Source organism: Rhipicephalus sanguineus, chromosome 9 (assembly GCF_013339695.2).
Source record: "Rhipicephalus sanguineus isolate Rsan-2018 chromosome 9, BIME_Rsan_1.4, whole genome shotgun sequence".
NCBI classification, from domain to species: domain Eukaryota; kingdom Metazoa; phylum Arthropoda; class Arachnida; order Ixodida; family Ixodidae; genus Rhipicephalus; species Rhipicephalus sanguineus.
This window is the reverse complement of record NC_051184.2, coordinates 82,094,792-82,116,199: the sequence shown is the minus strand read 5'-3', so window position 1 is coordinate 82,116,199 and position 21,408 is coordinate 82,094,792. Positions and strand designations below refer to the sequence as shown.

Here is a 21,408-nt window from a genome sequence, read left to right as displayed (position 1 = left end):
GGGGTTAACCCCCCCAACCCCTCCCCCCCCCTGGCTACGCCCCTGGTTCAGACACATATACCCCCCTCCTCATGTTTCCTACATTTGATAAAAAGAAGAAAAAGACCAGCGCAATTGTAATATCTCGAACTCTAAAAACATGTACACCCTTCAGGGAGTCTTTTTGTGTCCTTTCACATAATTCCTTTCTTGAAAACTTGGCCCTAAGCCGCTTTCAAAAAAAAAAAGCCATGACATTTCATTTTTACTTTTCTATCCTAGTAATGGACCTTCTACTGAAAACCGAAAAAAATAAATTACGGGGATACGCCCACGACAGGGGCGCAGCCAGAAATTTTTTCGGGGAGGGGGGGGGGGGCACCTTTTTGATTTGAAGTGGAGGTCGGGCAGGCAGATGGATCGAGCGTCTTTTTGTGCTCTCTTATCATGGCAAAAAAAAAAAAAAAAAATTCGGAGGGAGGGGGCACGGGCCCACGACATACAATGAAATCACCAAACATAAGTTGGGAAGGTGGGAATTTGCACCCGCTCTCATTAGACCAAATAGAGTACAAGCGGTCACACTAGGACAACTATACAGACACAGACTCATTACTCACCGGCACAGATAAAAGAATGCTATGACATATAGAAGACACAGACACTTATTTGCAAGGCGTGCAAGAAAGAAATATGCACACTTGAGCATATCCTCTGGGAGGTGAGGGTCGTCTGCCCTGGCATTTCCGGGAACGGTGTGCAGGAATGATTAAGTCACACTGTCACACGACCACATACCCCAAGTCCTGGTTGTCTAGTACGCCCGTGACAGGGCTTGACCTCCCGGTCCCGACATGGGATTAACCAGGCAGGTGGCAACACCCTGTACAGGACCTGAATAAAGTTCTTTCTATCCATGCACCGGAAGAGGAGTTTTCAAAGAATACTTTATTGGTCACAGTAAAACCGCTCAACGACTCATTTTAACTGCTGTGATCTACGATTGAGTGGCGAAAAGCTCCGAGCGCGTACATTCTCGACTGGCCTGCTCTCCCCGTTCAAATAAGTTCATAAATTCAACTGGTGATTGGAGCCACTAATTAAGGTACGCGGCCTGAGGGATCGAATCCCCCATCCTCGAGCTACCACGGAGTATTTCGACGTAACAAACATCGACGTAGCCAGAAGCCCCCTCCTCCACCTCCCGCCCCCGAAATTCTGACACACACAAGCACACACATTATAATATATATATATATATATTATATATATATATATATATATATATATATATTATATATATATATATATATATAGATATATATATATATATATATATATATAATATATATACAAACTTCGCCTTTCTTCGATCCGGTGATTAATAAGTATATGAGGTGCAGGCGCACGTAAACAAACAAAAATTATATTTATTGACGTTTCGATCGGGACTTGAATAAGACCCGGGATATATATATATATATATCCTCGCATGAAACAGATTGCTAGATACGCCTCCTGTTACCGGTGCTCAATTCTGTATCAAATCTTGCTCAAATTTTGCAACGAGATAGCGCAGCATAATTCGAATGTGCTATCTTCCAGCATTCATATTTGTCCGACAGTCAGCCTGTGGGGTATGCCATTCCAGGAACGTGCAAAAGGCGCAAGCCAAGGTGACGCGTTATTAGCATCGCCGCAGACAGACGAACACCTTGAACCCGCGCAACCTTTTCGCCTCCGGCAGTCGATCCCGAGAGCGGAGCGCCGAGCTTAACACATGCGATGCAGTCTATAGTGTGTAGACTCAGGCACATGCCATGTGCTTAAGCCTCTGTGCCGCGACGGTCGTTGCGTAAACGCCTCGGGCGTCGGCGGGCTTAGGATGCCGCATTCGCGCATAGGCAATTATATGAATACAAGGCGCAGCGCTGCAACGTGACGAAGGGTGCTGCACGGGTGGCTGGCAGGCGTTCAGCTTCAGCGTGCGAGTTTGCACGTATACCCATAGGAGCTTTTTAAACCTCCTTGCGTATACCTAGCTACTAAGCCTAGCACGACACGCAGGGCGAGAACCCTCTTCTTTGCTTCACAAGGTTTTTTTTATGATGATGATGATATCCTCTTCCTGATGGCTCTCATCCACAGATGGGTATAGACCAAGAACCTGGAAATAGGGTGTTTAAGGTAAAGACCAGGGGCGTAGCCAGAAATTTTTTTCGGGGGGGGGGGGGGGGGTTCACCCATACTTCATGTATGTTCGTGCGTGCGTTTGTATGTGTGCGTGCATATATGCGCAAGCAAAATTGAAAAATTTCTGGGGGGGAGTGAACCCCCCCCCCTTGGCTACGCCCCTGGTAAAGACCTACGAAGCTAAAGGAAACTTTAGACTAAAAAGTACACATCGAATGAATGAAAATACTAAACGAGCAAGCAGTCAGACTATCAGAAGGAATTTATGACGGAGATAGCAACCCACGTGGTGATATCATAGAGTTTCTTACAATAATTGTATGAAACTCTATGGGTGATATCATCTGGATACGAAGCCATATAAAGAATCAATTTAGAAAACTGACTTTTCTTGGTTAACTCTGCCTCCTCCATTTCGCCACCCTCTTTTTTCCAGTGAAAATAAAGATATTTTATTGATTTCGATTTTTTTTTTTCATAACTCCCAAACAGTTTTTACCTAGCTTTAATTGTGCTGTTCAACAGTTTCGTGCATTGCACGAGTCTTTATTATTCTCCTCCTCCGTTTTTTCAGCCTACCTTGTGCTTTGTTCTTATGCTGTACATCTTGTGTTAATGTACTACATGCACTGTCATTTCGCGTTACCGCATCTTTTAAATATTCATACTTTTATTCGTATCTTGTCCTGCAGATGAGTGTCTTCACTTTATTGTTTATTATTACTATAACTATTTCTTAAAGCGTGTGCCAGCTGACAACGTTATTATTATTATTATTATTATTATTATCATCATCATCATCATCATCATCATCATCACCACCTACGTAAACTGGCTCTTCAGAGCTCTGAAGACGTACACCACGATATAACCTCCCACAATACAGCGCGGGATGTAATTCAAAGAATAAAGTTGCTGTACACAAGTTGACTTGCTGTGTAACCTACAGAGTTTCGCTGAACCTGTTAGAAACCCTGTAGGAGAGACGAGTGTTGCGCGCAGGAGCACCAGCGGGCTACATCAAACAGCGCCACCACATGTCCCCGAAGCGCCAAGAACCGCCACATACGAACATGCAACTTCGAAGAGGCAAAACCGGGTGCATTGGCCCCCCCGCGAGCGATCAGCAAGCGGTCCATTCCGAAAGATGCGGGGTCATTTTGGAAACGATTGCGCCCGCCGGGTGAAAGGGAAAACGGCCCGCCCATGCAGTCGACGACGGATGCGAGCGCAGCAGTGAAGCAAGGCAACATTAACAACAGCTCGAGCTGCCAAGAATCGCCACTGACCGATGCTGGCCAAGGTCAGCGGTTCCCCGACTTGTATACCTAGAAGCAATGGCGCCTCGGAATGCGTGGAGAGGTCGTCTGTCCCTCGCTCTCTGCTGAGGCCAAGATGATGCACGCAGACAAAAGAACGCGATCTCGAAAACAATAAATTGATGCTTTGATTAAGGCTCGAGTTGATACTATTAATTCATAAATGTGCTTAGGAGGCGCCCCCCAGTCTAGCCATAGGTTGGGTATCCCTATCCTTATCCTTGTCCTTGTCATACGAGATGTAGATTTTAAGATATTGTACACAGAAGTTTACAGAAAGCTTGGTCTAAAGGAACACATACATGACACGGTCTTCCTCGAACTACCAGCTCGATCGAGCTTTCTGTAAGTTCTGAATTCAACCCAAGCTATCTCGAGAAGGCAATGATTGACAGCCAAGTTTCAATTCCTAAACTATACAAAACATTCACTGTAGATGTGGTCGATCCGCGTTCGTTTTGTCGCGTTGCAGACATCTCACCTACATCAAGCATAACTCGATCGGCTTGCTCTTCACCTTCAAAGACATCTGCAATTATTTGCACTGTACTATTCACGCGATCTGTATGGTTTTCATTGAAAACTTTTTCGCAATTAATTTTGATAGAAAAAAAAAATTAGCAGACACTGAAGCTGTACATGGTGAGCCTAGGGAATCTTTATCCATATAGGAGCAGATCGAGCAGTCTTTGTTCAGCTGACCACCCTCCTCCGTCCTAAATATATATTTATAAAAAGACCGAAATTCGTGAAAAGAAAGTATACCACCACTCAGCCAACGCACAACACGACAGCGCCTGCGCGGGGATATATGTTTCCGACCATTCCGCACTCTCACTACTTTCTTCGCAAAAGGCCAAAGCAAGAAGAAAAATAAGTAACAGATGCAAGAGCGAAACGAAGAGTCCGGAGCCTCCTCGCAGCATCTCGCTGCCGACGCCGCAACCTCACGCAAGAGCGCACGACTATCAAATACGGATGAAGAGAACGAAATGAGAAGAAACAAAGCGTTAAAGAAAAAAAAAGCGGCCAGACCAGACAAGAAGGCGACGTCATGGCGTCTCCCTTGCCTCCGGTTGCCCTCTCGCCCCTTACGGCGAAGCGAGAAGCCAGAGAGGCCACCAGTTGCGGACTGGAGAGAGAAAAAGGAAGTGAGCTGCCCCGCTTCGTCCTCGTCGGGAGGTGTCACAGAAGTAACTTGCGCGTGCAGCTACGCCACCATCGCGAACCAACATCGTTCGGATTGGATCACTCGTCGCTGCCGTGGCAGCTTGACTACAACCAGCTCCACTGGATAGTTCAGACGCGCCCATTGTCATCGGTAACTTTGAGTCGTACGGCACCGCACCTGCCTCTGAGACCCAAGCTAGTCGTGTAAAGGCGTTCCTGTCGTCAGCAGCATCACCAACGGTGGGTGACTTCTTCAACCTCGACTTGTACACTTTTCTTGACTCTCCGATGCACGGAATTGCGCCACTCCGTAACGGGCCACACCGCGTTCGTGGTATGGTTGAGTCACTCGCGTTAGAGGTTTACAAGTCCCTCATCCACGATGAGTGACACGCAAGTGATTGAAAAGCCATCCGAATGCAGCCAGTAATCGATACGTTTATACCGAAAGGGGATGTGTGGTATCATTGAGTTCTACCGTCGTGGTGCCACAACTGGAGTCAGTGCACGTACGTTCTGCTCCAATGTACTATTTGCCCGCGCCATAGGTCGGCAAAAAAGTTGGAGCTCACTCAAACTCACTCAACAAATATATTCTGCTCTGAGGGCTCACTCGGACTCAGACTCACCAATGTTTTCCTCAACCGGACTCACTCGGACTCAAACTCACTAAAATATTACTCACCCGTACTCACGGGCCGATCTGAGTCTGAGTGAGTTGACTCATGAGTGAGCTTGCTGACCTATGGCCCGCGCCAATCTATTCTAAACTCTTTGTGAACGACGACTGCTTAGCAGAGAACCACGATGTGATGAAACACGTAAATGCAATGTGCACAGATGACAGGGCTAAACACAATCCAGGGACAAAATATACAACTCTGAGCCACGGCGCGCTCGAACCATTCGTACGGTTACCTCCACGCTCACATCTCCGTTCACACTATATAAGACGCTTGAAAAACGTCGACGCTAAATTACTGCTTTAATCAAGGTACCCGGTATCACTTAGTGCATTATGCTTAACGCAAAATACAGTGTCCCATCAATGATCACTCTGCAGCGTCTGCGTACACAGCCAATTGTTCGGAGCAGAGCTTCTTTGATCCATTGTCCACGTGAAGTTTCTGCACACTAAAACCGTACAGCATTCAACACCTTGGCCGAGCATGGGCCGTATCCGAAAATGCTCGACCATGGGACGTATCAGAAAATACCTGCATTTTTTTTTTTGAGTGGAACCAATTAATGCGCTTGTCAACCCCAATTGAAAAAGAAAAGCAGTTGTCGAGACGCACCAATAATTTGCAAGCGCTGTTTAGGTGTGACGTCACCAGAACCCTGATTATCTGGCTGATCAGCCTGTACATCCAGATTGGCATAATGGTTTAACGATAATCACTCAAACTATGCTTAAAGGACACTACAGATAAAAATCAATTTTCCCGTATCAGTAAATTATCCTTTCACAATATCAAAAGCACTACTCCTGCCGCGAGAAGACACTTTGCAAGCGAAAAAAGGTGCAAAAACAAAATTCAGGTGGCGGCGCCACCTTCAGGTTCCTGCACCAACTCGCTGTGACATCACAGATTATGACGACGTCTACGAAGGCCTACATAATTAAACGTGTACGGGTAAAAAATGAATTACGTTGTGTTCTAACGGAACCAAATACTTAACATGGCAAGCTTCAAGAAATTATATTAAGCCAATGTGGCTAAAACGCGAAAGACAGACCGAACTCCCGTGACATCACACGTACATTCAGGTGCTCAAATTTTGGCGCGAAATACAAAAACGCGACTTTCACCTTAATTTTTTCCTTATAATAATGAACATATGACGTTGAAATAAACGGAAATGGAGTTCTCAAATAATAACTAATCAGTCTAAACATGTTTATTATTTCACTTCGGTGTCCGTTTAAAAAAATACATATCCAGACAGCTTTATTTGCTGTTCGAGCAGCGGAACTGAAAACGAGGGACAGAGAAAAGACAGTCAAGGACGTACGCTGCACCAGCGTTAGCTATGAACCAACTAGCTCCGTTGCATACCGTAGTGAGCTTTAATTGTCAAAGCGTCACACGATAAGCACCCGGAGCTTTTCGTTTTCTTGTTGCTTTTCTTGCTTTAGAAAGCCATCAATATTCTCTTCCGGGTGAGAGCTTATCGGTCATCCGCTATTTCAATCTGGCAGGCCGGTTACGAGTCTCTGCCCGTAAGCCAAAACTCGTTCTCATGCCAGTCAGGTGCCTATTTGCAAGTGCGTGACCAGCGCGAAGGTGTGCGCAAGCTGCAATTTCTCCCTAAACAGCATAAACGAATACTGAAGTCGAGGATGACCGTGCCCGGAGACCAGAGCAGGTTCTTCTGGGACAACGCTGTGGTGTTCTTGAGACGACCACATGTCCTAGCAGACGTTAAAGTCGCGAGAACAACTTAAAGGGGTACTGACACGAAAATTTTCAGTTGTCGTTTTCTTGCGTTAAATGAAAGGCCAAGACCTCAGGAGCCTAGAAAAGGTAGTGCTAAGCGCGAATGCAACCTGAAAAAGTAATTACAGTATGTTTTTCAAAGCTGGTTTCAGTTCCTACTGTATCCTGACGTCACAACACGGTATGAGCTTCTTTAACGTGCTGCACAACATATAGTGACTTTTCCACGGCCGCTCCGCACCGTGGCTCCGTTGGTGACGCAGAAGCGGCCATTTTGAATGTTTTGGTGACGCACGCGCATCCATCTTAGAGTTTTTAGTACCTGACGTCATCACAACTAGCCAGACTACTGCGTGAAGTCACCAGAATTAGTACTGTAGCCTGACGTCAAGTTAGTGTCGATGTCGGTAGGTGCGCATGGAAAAATTGACTTTAATCACAAAATAAAATATCTTATCAGCATTTGCTGAGCTTCACACTTGCTCAGAGCCGTCTCTGCATATTGGAGATTCGTATGGCAGAGAAAACTCGCCTTCGAAAAATGGTGTCAGTACCCCTTTAAAAAATGTGCAGCATTAAACCGTCGTCAACGTATGGTTTAGGTATGTGCGCCACACCCGTCGTCTCTATGCATAGCCGTCCGCCGCCAAAACTCCCTCGCCCTTGCACTGTCTGTCAAGAGTAAAAACACGTGGCAGAGTTTACAGAATTTGCGTCATTTATCGCGTATCCCATGGTTCCGTTTGCTTCATCGCTTGAAAAGATATCTCGGCAAAAGAGGAAGCATCGACCCATGCTTGCATGTTCGGATGTCCTCATAAACGTTTTAAATTTGCGCGCGTTGTGCCGTGCAGCGTAAAGAACGTCACAACTCATGAAGTCATTCTTCCCAGCGGTAATTATGTTGTTGGAACGCTCACCGCGACTTGAACTTACTATTATTGATTACGGATCTGTGAATCACCGTCAGCATCGATCACCGCGTCACAAATTGAAGAGCTGACCATGCAGTTTCATGCTAAGATTTTAGTTCTTCTGGTGCGAACCTGCGACACAGCGTTGGTTGGGACCCCACAGATGAATGCGGCGTGTCTTTGTCCCAACAAAAGCAAAGAAAAGAAAAATTCAGGAGCCCTTCCTCTGTCGGGAAAATAGGGGCATGCGAAAGTTGGCGCGTGCGTGTCTGGCCTGTCATATTTATTTATTTATTTATTTAATTGTTTCTATCTTTCATTTTACCCTCGGTAGAAGCGAAACGGCTCCGATTGGTTGCGGGCGTGACGTGGGGGCGCGCCTTATACGCAGTTGGCATCATGCCTAATGACTCGCGTTCCTGCGCCGGCGCCGGAACGTGAGGTGATGCGTTCATATCCAGGCAGCAATGAAATGTGGCAACGTGAAATGCCAAGTGACGATAAAAGATCAGATTGCCATATCAGAAACGGCTGGTCGCCGAGAAGCCCACGATTGAGAGAGCATCAATTATTGGAAAACGACGCATACAAGTACGCATGTGACCGGAGCACGTTGGAAGGCCGCATTTCAGTAAAATCGCCGGCGCCGGGTTTTTTCGCGACGACAACGACGCCAGTGAAATCTAAGTCATAGCAAGCTTCGCTTGAAAACAACGTTTGCGACAAAAGAAAAGAGAGCAATAAAAACTACGCCTTTCTACCCTAAACTCCAAGACAGCGGGGGCCCTTTATTTACAGGTGAACACGATGAGCGGCAAGACGGTGTTCGTGACGGGCGCAGCTGGCTTCATCGGCAGTCACACGGTCATCGAGCTACTGCGAGCCGGCTACAGGGTCATTGGAATCGACAACTTCGCAAACGCTGTCCCAGGTATGCACGTGTACCATATGGCGCCAGGAGTTTACGGGACGCTAATTATCCACGTCGGTCCCGAGTTAGGGTGCGCATGCTTGTACTGAGTAGAACTTTCATTTCGCGTAGCTCGCATATCGCAAACATTTGACACCGACCGCACGCAAACGAATATTTTTCTAAAACATAACTTAAATCGGACGTCGCAAAACTTGGAAATCTGTGACGTCATGATGACGTCATCACGTAATGATTTTTTGCATCACTCGTGCTGACCCCGAAGGTCGATTTTCGCGTTTGATGCATCTAAGGCTTTAGAGAGACTAGAAATATTTAGGTTTGTTCCAACTCGTAGGCGAACCGGTAGAGCCCGTCATCGCCGCAATGCTTTCAAAGGAACACTAAAGAAATTTCTTTCGTATCAGTAAACTACCCCTTAACAATACCGAAATCGCCTCTTTGGCCGCGAGAAAGCTCTTGGCAAGGCTGAAAACGCGCAAGAAAATGCAGGAGGGACGCCGACTTGAGTTTCCCGCGCGAACTCACCGTGACGTCATAGATTCTGAAGGCGTCTCGTCATTCACTAGGGCCTACGTGAATCTTAAAACATCAGTCACGTTGCGTTCTAAAGAAACCGGGACTTATAAGCAAGTGGCCAATATACGAAAAAAAAAAAAAAATCCTCGACGTCACTCTGACGTCCGACGCCGGCTAAAGTTCCGGCGCGAAATTCAAAAATGAATGACTAAAACGCGTTCTTTTTGTCTTTTATTTTTGTCTGCTCAAAAATGAAGGTTTTTGACCTTCGTTTTACCTCCAAATAGTTGACCTACGATTGAGAAATCGACGACACAGTTCTCACGCACTAACTTATCAGCATTAACCGATTTAGTGTCTCACATTAGTGTTCCTTTAAAGAACATTTCACACGTTGCAAGCCGGTGAAGAGGGTGCAAATGTCATTCATAATTATTTTGCCACAGAGTCATCATACTTCCATTGATTTCAGCGCTATTCGGCAACATCCTTTCCACACTAGCATCCACTTGTGCCATGCATACATGTTGCGAATCTAAATAGGAATTTCAATCCTCCCTTTTGCCTGCAGTGCGATGCATGGCAAAAGCACACCATAACACACCATAAGTGTACACCATAAGTGTACACCATAAGCACACCAAAAGCACACCAAAAACACACCATAAGTGTATATTTAGGTCTGCTGGCGTAGCTTCTCTACTACAGTATCGGTAATATGCGCCGTAAACACAGGTGAGAATGGACAAGCGGCCAGTTTGGAGCGGGCACAAGAGCTGACAGGAAGGACTATGACCTTTTACCAGTGTGACCTTCTCGAGAAAGCATCCTTGGTGAGGATATTTGACAAGGTATGGACCAGATGTGATTTATGGTTACGCACATAGCAGCCGATGGAGGACCAGAAACTTGCTTATTATCCAGGTGTTTGTTATAGTGTATGTTTGTCTTTCACATACACTCACTGCAGAGCATGCTTTGCTCACAAATACCTACAAAAGCATGCAATATACGTAGACACATACTGTGAAACTAAAGTTACATCACAAAGAATAAAAACCGTTCTTTTGTGAAAAGGGGCAATTTAAGATGCCACTTAATTTTTTGCTATAGGAGAACCAAATTTTACTCATGGTATTTAGCATAAATTTCAACAAGTTGGTAGCCCTGCTGAGAACACAGTCAGCAGCAATGCGATCTAGTACGATTCACACTTAATTAATTTTCTGTAGCACAAGATCGACTTCGTCATCCATTTCGCTGCCATGAAAGCTGTGGGCGAGTCCATGCAGAAGCCGCTGTTCTACTACAAGAACAACATCGTCAGCACCATCAACCTGCTCGAGGTAAGAGACTGCCGTGTGCACAATACAGCAACTTAGTACGTATACTTAGTACATACACCCCCCACAAACTGACGCTTCTAGTCAATACATTGTGCCAACGTCTCATCACAATGAATTAACAAGAAGACAGAGACCCAGCTTATTTTCTGACTCACAGAAGCTTTAGACAGGAAGAGGTGTACCTTGTCTTGAAATGTGCACAACTCTGCACTGACAATTCGTGGCCACACAAAAGGCAAATTTGCTAGTGCTTTGTAAGCCACTAGCATTTTTTTGCATAAACTTTACTCTTCGTAATTGAATTCGGTTTTTTAACAGGAAAGTGTTCTATGCCGGGGCCCACCAAGACTTCAGTGACGTATTTCCGTCACGGAAATGACGTCGAAAAAATTTACACAACAAGAAAAAAAGGTTCCGTCAAAGGGCGTCGAACCCACGACCGCTCGGTCCGCAGCAACAGATGTCGGGCACGCTATCCACAGCGCCACGGTCACAGACTCTAGAGGTACAAACGCGCCTTTTATATCTACCACTCTCCCGGTCGGCGGGGTGGTGGTGCCCTTTGGGAGCGGTAAAGTAAAGTAATTCGTCATTACTGTGGCCTCCGCGATTAACACCTGCAACGCGTTACACGTCCGTCCCATTCGGCGCGTTTTAAATAGAAGTTCAATTTTGTCAATACCTTAACACACCGCGAGGTGGCGATCTTATCCCAGCGTCGTAAAAGCGTCGGCCTCGCTCATAGCATCACACAAATCCAAACCAAAAATAGCTCTGCGACGCGCGCCTGCCTCACCTGGCTGTTACACCGCGTTCCCCGCTCATGCGCTCGCCCCGAGAAAAATCGCGGCCGGGGGGCGGCACGACGCGCTTTGCGTTTCCCTCTAGTCCGGCCGTGGTGTTCAATCACATTTTAACATGCCGCGGGATGGCGACCAAGTTCTGCGTCCAATATGCGACGCTCTCCTAGCTATCACACCTCGTTCTCTGATTAAGCTTTCACCGTTAACTGCTATAGCTACCACAAGATTTTGTGTAATCATTTAACATGGACGTTAGTCTTCGGGATGGAGATGTACCAGCAATCGTCAAAGTGGGTGCATCCGCGTTAAACGGTGCTATAGCTACCAGACATCAATATGCATTGTGCAAACTCTCTTATATCAATGTACAGTAAACATTCAGTTACTTCTGTAAGGGCACGCTTTACTTTCGTGTTATTCTGATTCCTATGATGGAGGGATCAACCATCTTTTTTTTTTCGTGCAGCGACTAAGATGCAATCATGAGGCATGCCACTGCAGATGACAATGCATTAATTTTGACTACCTGGGGTTCTTCAACATGCACCGAACGCTCGGTGCATGAGTGTTCTTGCATTTCGCTCCTTTCAAAATGCAGCCGCAGATGCTGGAAATCGAAAACACGACCTTGTGCTTGTAGCAACACAATGCCATAGGTGCAATGCCAACGCAATGCAGGTCTTATCTTTGTGAGGCATGTATAAAAGTGCATTGCACCCTGCCCTGCTAGTTCATCACAACTGATAGATCCAGGATCTGAAGACGCAGGCACCACCCTTATTTGCAGCTGTGGCTGGAAACAACACACAGGAGGGTGCAAACTCCCACGGGAGGTTCATACATCAATAATAATAATGTAATAATTGTTGGGGTTTAACGTCCCAAAACTGCAATATGATTATGAGAGATGCTGTAGTGGAGGGCTCCGGAAATTTTGACCACCTGGGGTTCTTTAACGTTCACCTAAATCTAAGTATACAGGCCTCTAGCATTTTCAACTGCAGGTCAGCAGTAGAGCACCTTCACCACTAGACCTCTGCGGCGGGTCTTCATACATAAATAGAAAATTTGTTTCCATTTACAATTTTTTGCAGGACCTGCCGGTGGCATTACTGAGCCCGATACAACACAAGGCTATTTCTTCAAGCACATAGAACCTTTTCTGTTAACCTGATAAACTTTGCATCCTCAGCACGTCATGCTTGTGGATGTTTGACAGCACTAACCGTTTGCATTTTTTTCAGGTCATGAAGGAGCATGGAGTCTACAGCATGGTGTTCAGCAGTTCTTGCGTGGTCTATGGCAACCCACAGTACCTGCCTATCGATGAGGCACACCCCATTGGCAATGTGACAAATGTGTATGGCAGAACCAAGTACGCCATTGAACAAATGCTCGAAGACATCTGCAAAGCTGAGAAGGTGAACTGAGCACCTGTGCTGAGCGAATTAATAACGTGTACAAATTACCGTATTTACTCGATTGTAACGTGAGGGGTAACTTTTCATTGCATCCAGGAATACAAAAATAGAATTTCAGTATTCAATTGTAACGCGAGGGTCGAATTCTGGTAGCAAAAATCTGGAAAAATACTCGCGTTACATTCGAGTAAATACGGTATCTGCCTCACTATCCTGGTTGTCACACATCACAATTTTGCTTATAAAGTTAAACTTCCTATACTTTAACAAACTTTTATACAATGAACTAGTATCTCATTTACAGCTTGTCCGTTCAACACCATGTATCCTAAACCTCAACATAATCAGCAATGTTTATAAATGTTCGAAAATCAATCAAGCTCTGCATAAATCAAACATGCCCTGAAAGTTTTCAATTTTGCATGTATATACATACGTACATACATAGAAATGGAGACACAAACACACATAAAGGGTGGTTGAACCCCCCCCCCCAACCCACCCAGAAAAAATTCCTGGCTACACCCCTCGGGTCGAACATCAACATAACAAACTAAGGTGTTCATTTTACAGACTTCATTATACTGCGGCTCAGCTGTAATCAACTCCTACATGACCCCCTCCTCTCCAGGCACCTTTGTGCTTCCTTAGAAATTTTCAAAGGTTACAGGGGCTTGAAGATCCCTGGCACTACAGTCGGTGATATGTCATGCCTTCATTTAAGTGCAGCAACGTCTAATTAACGTAACTACACACCTTTTTGCAGCAATGGAACATTATAGCTCTGCGCTACTTCAACCCCCTTGGTGCTCACCCATCGGGAAAGATTGGCGAGGACCCCATCAGAGCTTTCACCAACTTGATGCCAGTCATTGGGGAAGTTGCACTTGGAAAGCGAACGGAGCTGGCTGTCCTGGGGGGTGACTACGACACCGAAGATGGAACAAGTTAGTGAGACGATGTGATCCAGTCAGAGCTTGCATGTGCAACCAAACGGTGTCAATGTGCAGGTGTAAGAGATTTCATACACGTCATGGACCTTGCTACCGGACATGTTGCGGCCTTGGAGAGGTTGGAGCAGAATCCTAGATACAAGGTATAGTGGTTTGGTGTTGAGATCATTACTTCTGCAAATTTTTCAGGTGTCAAACAGTAATTACAAAAGCAGAACTGGGATAACAGTGCAAGGTCTAAAGGTCTGAACAATAATGGGAACATATTTAAAGGGAGACACTGGTAAATTAAAAAAGCAAGAAGTTTTATGATATACTGATGAAATTTTCAGGCAAAGCCTGCTAGAAGCAGATATGCAATCTATTTTTTCCTTCTCTGAAGTAGTTTTTGAGATATTTAATATATCTTGAAAAATCAATTTTCCCAACTCTTCTGCAATTTTATCACAGACTATCCAAATAAAAAAATTTGTCATAAAAGACATTATAATTAATTAGTTTTGTTTTCTTACTACACCAGAAGATAACGTGAACAACAGCACAGCACAGCATGTAAGAGAACAGCACCTCTTTCCGGGGAGGTGGGGGAGGCGTTGCGTTTGTGAGCCAAAAAAAGGTCATGAAGCTGACTTATATAGAGTGCAATAACAAAATAAGTATTCATCAGAACGCATTATTATGGCAGCAACAAATTCTTTTGTACATCTACAGTATGAAAAAAGAATCATTCAAAAAGTCTCCCCATTAGAAAAAAAAGGAACCTCTACGGCACTATACTATTGCAGCCGTTCATTTCAGGTTTACAACCTAGGAACTGGCAAAGGGTACACTGTGCTACAGCTGATTGATGCCTTTGAGAAGGTCACGGGAAAGAAGGTAAGCCCAAAGTTTGCAAGAGGCAAGATCTATGTCGGGAGGAACAATTCATAACTGCATGGTTGCAATTTTGTTGGCTATTGCCACACAGATTGCCTACAAGATCCACGACCGCCGCCTCGGTGACATACCAGCCATCTGGGGCGACTGCAGCCTGGCAGAAAGGGAACTGCATTGGAAAGCACAGCACGGGATTGAGCGCATGTGTATGTGGAGTTTCTATAACTGAATCTACAACATTTTGCTATGGGGCAACTTGAATGCTGGGCTTTTTTATCTGCCTTTTTCTGTTACTGTTTTAGCCTACTTCAAGTACAAATGTCACTAATTATTTGTTCAGAACTGTAAATTAGCAACATACAAATCACTAATAAGGTCACTGCTTGAATATGTTCAGAAAAAAAGCTATTAGATTTATATGCAGTTGTTATTACTGTTGCTTTTTAACCGACATTACATGCTAATAGGCTACTACTAAACCTTTGGCTCACAGACGTATTTACTGCGACCATCAACGCACCAACATTTTCTTCTTCTTGGCCCACCAGATAAAGTCATAACCTTGACATTGTTCCATTGAATTCACTGTGCGTGTTACAGAATGACGAATTTGCAGGCTGACTGTCTAAGTATGTTCATAATTCATGATCAATCATGATCACTTTGCTAACATTCATTAATCAACAGCCTCATCCTGACATTACTACTTATACATTTGTTTCCTTCCTTGCTAAAGAACTGTACTATTCTATTGATAAAAAATACCATATTTTCTTGCATATAACCCGCACCCCTAACTTTAACTCTACAAAAAAAAAAATTCCATATAACCCGCACCCCGACTTTTTAAGCACATTTTTCCGTTTTTTGGTACACGTTATATGCAGGAAAATACAGTGTATATGTACCCAGTCCCGCAACATCTTGCCATGTAAGATAGCAGTGTTTGTAAATGACAATAATAATAAAAACTTTTGTTCCTTTGTAGGCGAGGATTTCTGGAGATGGCTGACAAGCAATCCTGCTGGGTATCGCACAGACAACCCACGTGCAAGCCTAAAGATTAACACCACTGAAATCGGGTGTGGAGACTCTGCGCTGGCACCGGAGCTTGACTGTGACAAGTAGCAGCAAAGAAGCTCAAAGCTGGGGAGGGAGGCTTAAGGCTTTCAGTATTTATACTATTGCTGTGCATTATTTCAGTAGGTCTCAGTACAGTCAACATCAGATTTTTCAGACCCCTAGGGACTGCAAAATCGGTTGTTGGCTGCAGTCACAAATGCAAGCCTGCAGGTCGGGTCATTTCAATGTTTGGGTCACCTGTCTTTCTTTTTTCACTCTCTTCTGCAAATAAAAGTGCAAATTACAGTGCGAAAACATCCTCTTGTTTTTACAGTGCATGCAATAACATAACACAAGCTGCAACTACAGCTCAAAATTTTTTTTTATTAAGTTAGTAAGTACAAGTCGTTTCATGCTGCATAGTTCTCATTCTTCCTCAAGATGACGAAGCCTTCCAGGACAGGTGTGAGAGAAATGTCTGTGCCAGCAAAGTCAAGGTTGAAAGCTTTTGATGCACAGCGCACACTGCATAATATGGATGTAATAATAATAATATCTGGGGTTTAACGTCCCAAAACTACGATATGATTGTGAGAGACGCCGTAGTGCAGGGCTCCGGAAATTTCGACCACCTGGGGTTCTTTAACGTGCACCTAAACCTAAGTACACGGGCCTCAAACATTTTCGCCTCCACCGGAAATGCAGCCGCCGGGGCCGGGATTCGATCCCGCGAAGTTCGGGTCAGCAGTCGAGCGCCATAACCACTAGACCACCGTGGCGGGGCGCATAATATGGATGTTATTAGCTACTAGGATGGTATAACTACGCAGGTTGGGAAACGCAGAGATTATAATTTGATAAGGTTAACCTTGAAATGTCTGATTTGACACCACTGTAACATGAATAATATGGTACAAAATTTTACGACTAGCAGGGCAAGGTATGACAATGGCAATTAAAAATCTAAATAAGAGTTTATATCTAACTGTGCTCACATGAGAGTAGGCCCAAAGCAATGGGTTCAGCCACTGAGTCATGGTGCAGCCACCTGTTGGGTAGTGATGACAAATGACTAGGGGTGTGCGAATATTCGAAATTTCGAATATTTTTCGAATAGTGTTTGCTATTCGATTCGATTCGCACTGGAATTTTACTATTCGAACTTCCCCAAAACAAATACAGTCAACGTCCAATTGAAAGTGACCCCTTCGGATTTTCAATATGCTTCACCTCATTATACTCTCGTATTGCGGCAAAGCTGCCTTTCAAGCTCTGCTATGGTCGCAAATGTACTAACTCAAGAAAACGCTGGTTCCAACATGGAGATAGATGTGGCAGAAGTGGGGGCTCAATTAATGCTGTTTTGGACCTGAAATTTGGGCAGGAAGTCTGAAAAATCGGAAGCCGAAGCTTTTTGGCATCCAAAATTTCAGATGTTCTTATATTTGACGTCTGTGAGGCAGATTTGGAACTCCGGACTTGAAGGGAGCAGACCCTTGTCCGCCACATCAGTTGGGCTTCCACAGAAGTTGAGAGAGGAGGGGAGGCTGAGGAAAGGGCATCTTTGCTTATCACGTGTAAAGTGTTGTCGGCAACACTTTGGTTGCACCAAATCATGTACATAAATACAATTCGGCCTCTACATTGCCCCATTCTTGATAAGACAACTATGAAACAGCACCCCGCCAATGCTTCATCAACCTAGCGAAAAGAAACACTTTCATGTTGCTATCTCATAAGAATATGCTTAGGAATCCTCTATAACCTTTTTTTCTGCAGTTTCACTTCGAAGTATTCGAAAAATATTCTAGAAATATTCGAGAAGTATTCGAGAATATTCGATTCGATTCGCACTCACACTTCAATATTCGAATTCGCTTCGCACCCAAAATTTTGCTATTCGCACAGCTCTACAAATGACTCACACTGTCCTTCCTTCTTGTCAGTGTGTGTTTGTGTGCAGCCTGTGTAAATCGAACCCAGCTATTGGTCTTGTTTAAGCACTGTTTCCTGACAGCAGTTGGCCAATGAAAAGCAACGAGGAATAGGCAACAATATTCACTGGATGATGCCTGCAAAACCTTTAATACTCCTCACTCACCTTAAAGGGGTCATGAACCACTTTTCCAAGTAATGATCTAATGGCCTCAGTATCGGAGTGTACTGCCTCCCGAATCGATTGCCGCAAAAATTTCTCGAATCCGTCAAGAATCAGCGGAGTTACGGGGGTTTGGCGCACGCTCCCAGCGCTTTCTCTCTTTTCTCGTGCCGGCGAGCGCACTGGAAGCTAGACAGGGAGGGATGGCATGGGGGAAAGAAGTTACGCCAGCGCGCGTCATGAAACGCGATCGCTCTCCCGCTGTGATTCGCTTGCGCGAGTGCGGCTACCGTGTACTGAGGAGTGCGGCGCCGGCAAGTGGCGGCACCTCGCGGCAAGAAGCGCATCTGATCCGAACGCCGCTCTCGATTTACGTCGGCTATCGGCCAATAAGCATGCTATGTCTCTTGCGACGTACAGCGGACACACGCCCCGCCCACCGACGAGAGTGAGAACCGGCCTCTGTTTGAAAAGAGGGTGCCTGGGGAAATGGCAACTTCGCGCTCCGCTTGTGGCCATTACGTGGCGCGCACGACTGTAATATTTGGCAGAGCAGTTCATAGCCGTGTCAGCTTTCCGCAGGATGTGTTTTTTCAATCAGCCCAAGGGGTGCTTCATGACCCCTTTAAGAAGTCCAGATCTGGAAACAATGAACCACGCAAGGAGCTGCTTGCGAGACAACTCTTATGTGGCTACAAGACGGAAATCCTCCTAAAAGGATACACTCCTCGGTGGCGAGTTCTGCTCGCTCCCCGTAGGCCAGTAGGACTGGGGTTGTGTGTGTCTGAAAGCCGGTGATGGTCTTGGGCTTTCCTGCCTGTCCCACCACATCAACAGCCTGCATAGAGACACGCAGACAACTTCTTAGCCAAAGTGACAATGACTAGTTCACGCAAGAATGCATGGACACACAAAAAAATTTGCAAGTTATTGCATGCCTGAACCAGGATCCAGTTGTGAGCCACTCCAGGTTGATTTGGTCCACTTGAAGTTCTTTAAAACGAGTACCTAAATGTGTGCTTGCATTCTACCCCACTCAAAACGTGGCTTCTGTGACTGGGATCAAACCCAAAACCTTGAGCTCAGCAAAGCGGTGCCCACTGCAACTAAGCTACCAAGGCAAGTATATGCTAGCAAGTATATGCTAGGCACATGGCAGCCTTTAGACAAATATAATGAATTCTGTTGCACTTTAAAAAGACAACATCATTCTAGCGACTGTCTGGAACAGCTTTTTGATCTAGACTGTGAGATTTCTAACAAAAATTGCCAAACTAATATCCAGAACTAAGCTTAGGCAGTGAAAAGGTACTGCCAGTGATGGAAGTGACTTTTTGGACTTTTTACTTTTTGGAGCAGATTTTGGTGCAGGGAGCAGCCATAAGTGTTTTCGGAGCAGAAAAAATTATAGTTTGGAGCAGCTATTGGTGTTTTAGGAGCGTATGGCAAAACATGCCACACAACTCCTGGAGCTCAAAGCATCACCAAAGCATCGCATAAATATAATATTCATTATGAAGGGTATTTCACAGACAACATAAATTTCAAGAAACGAACAATTAAAAAAAAAGGTTGGTTATTGAGTGTGCCATGAAATGAGATCAAAGTGGTAAAGCTGAGCACCACATTAAGAAGTAACCATAGTCACATATAACTGTTGCCAAAGGAGCAGTTAATAATAGGTATGAGAACAAAGCAAGCTCGATCGTTTTCACACTTCACTGAAATAGCGTGCATATAAAGTTGGAAAAAAAAAAAAAAAGAGGGAGCTATACGAGCTATATGCTTGATATGCCAGTTCTTGTAGAATAAATGAGATCAGAGCCAATAAAGCTGCATACTAGCATACTAGGATGATATTATACAGATTGTTTTCGGTTTCTTTAGGGCTTGCAAGTTGATCACATGGTTAAAGTTCCTCGTCTACATTTTCTCAGTGCCGTTTCGGAGCAGATTCAGAGGAGTTACTAAAAAAAGTTATAGTTTCAAACAGTATGTAGCAGCATTTCTCTTTTGGAGCAATTTGGAGCAATTGGAGCAGCACTTCCATCACTTTACTGCTGGTGCTCTAGGAAATCCACACCTCTGTAAAGATAGCTTGCTCCCAGAGAGTGGAGGCAACAACACCCCATTATGTAAGAAAAGAGATGGTGATGCTGCTACATTAAAAACGAAGCAGGCTATGTCCGCGATGACAGAGCTATCAACACAAACCTGCGGCATAAACCCCAACACCATTCCGTATGAGGAGAATCACTGCAAATGTAATTCGTTTTGCGCTTAAGCAGTACAGATGCATTCTCACCTGTCCAACTCTGACAGGAACAGGCAGTGGCTCTAGCTTCTCGTGAATGTGACCAACATGCGAGGCTGGATGGCCGTGACAAGGCAGTACAGCAGGTAGTGGGATTTACCCAGGATGACTGTAGGAGACAAGTGGTTCCAGATCGTCCATGTTCAGTGAAAATAAGCACGGAATAATGGACATGTTCACGCTTAGCCTTTAGGAATGAACTGCTATGCTTTTAACCCCTTCCGTGCCACGGATGAGCTGGGGTCGCCCATGCGTTTCTGGTAAATGTGGCCAAGGACGAGCTCAGCTCATCTACGATACTCGCTCTTTTCTTGCACTGCCATAGACAAGCAGGCTTTGTCTCAGGGTTTGTTATGCCTCTGGTAGATTTGATTGATTGATTCAGTGATTGATTTGATTTATTTGTTTATAACAACACATGTACTGGGAGGCGAAAGGGAAAGCCATTCAAGGATGGCTTGAAGGAGTCCTTCGCCCCTGTTTGGAAGGCACAGGCATTTTGTTTACATTGTCGTACACTTTGACGAAACCACTAGATTAATAAAAACATCACTAGTTATTTGCCTACACCGAATGTCATGCATTAACATGCATCACCTCTGCATGATACACCAGCATACACCCAGCTGCACAGCCAAAGCAGCACCAAGTTCATTTGCATGAAGCAATTGAAATGTATGTATTGGCAAGAGGGGCCCACAGTAAAAAAAAAAAGAAAAAAAAAGTTGACCACTTTTTGGACAGAACTTGGGACAACAGCATGGCACGAAGGATTAGGATGACTGCCAAATGGGCATGCTGGTATAGGTTCACGATGACACAAGTGCAAAATACTGGTCCTTTCTAAGTCTCCGTGTATTTTGCGCTTGTGTCATCATGAAACGAAGGATTAGTTAAGCAACAAAATGAGACAGGTTATCTCCACCTTTTCTAGAGCAACGCCTATACTACACAGATACCCGTTACAAGGCGACAGGAATAAAGCTGTGATCTTCAAAACCACCTAGATTGCCTTTATCCTATACAGAGCTTCGTACAGACTACCAAAAATGTGCCCCATCGCCAAAAG

General features: G+C 44.8%; 1 protein-coding gene and 1 pseudogene across 1 annotated transcript; one reads left to right on the top strand and one right to left on the bottom strand.

Moving 5' to 3' along the window:
• The first annotated feature begins 4,655 nt into the window (after positions 1-4,655).
• LOC119405964 (UDP-glucose 4-epimerase) lies at positions 4,656-16,242 on the top strand. The gene is made up of 10 exons (XM_037672790.2): positions 4,656-4,901; positions 8,815-8,947; positions 10,202-10,317; positions 10,699-10,812; positions 12,860-13,036; positions 13,803-13,983; positions 14,047-14,132; positions 14,788-14,865; positions 14,957-15,071; positions 15,854-16,242. The coding sequence occupies exons 2-10, from the start codon at positions 8,824-8,826 to the stop codon at positions 15,991-15,993; spliced, it is 1,131 nt and encodes a 376-aa protein (XP_037528718.1). The 5' UTR covers positions 4,656-4,901; positions 8,815-8,823; the 3' UTR covers positions 15,994-16,242.
• A 59-nt stretch (positions 16,243-16,301) lies between these two features.
• Positions 16,302-21,408, bottom strand: part of LOC119405679 (26S proteasome non-ATPase regulatory subunit 2-like) — a 15,170-nt pseudogene continuing 10,063 nt past the window's right edge.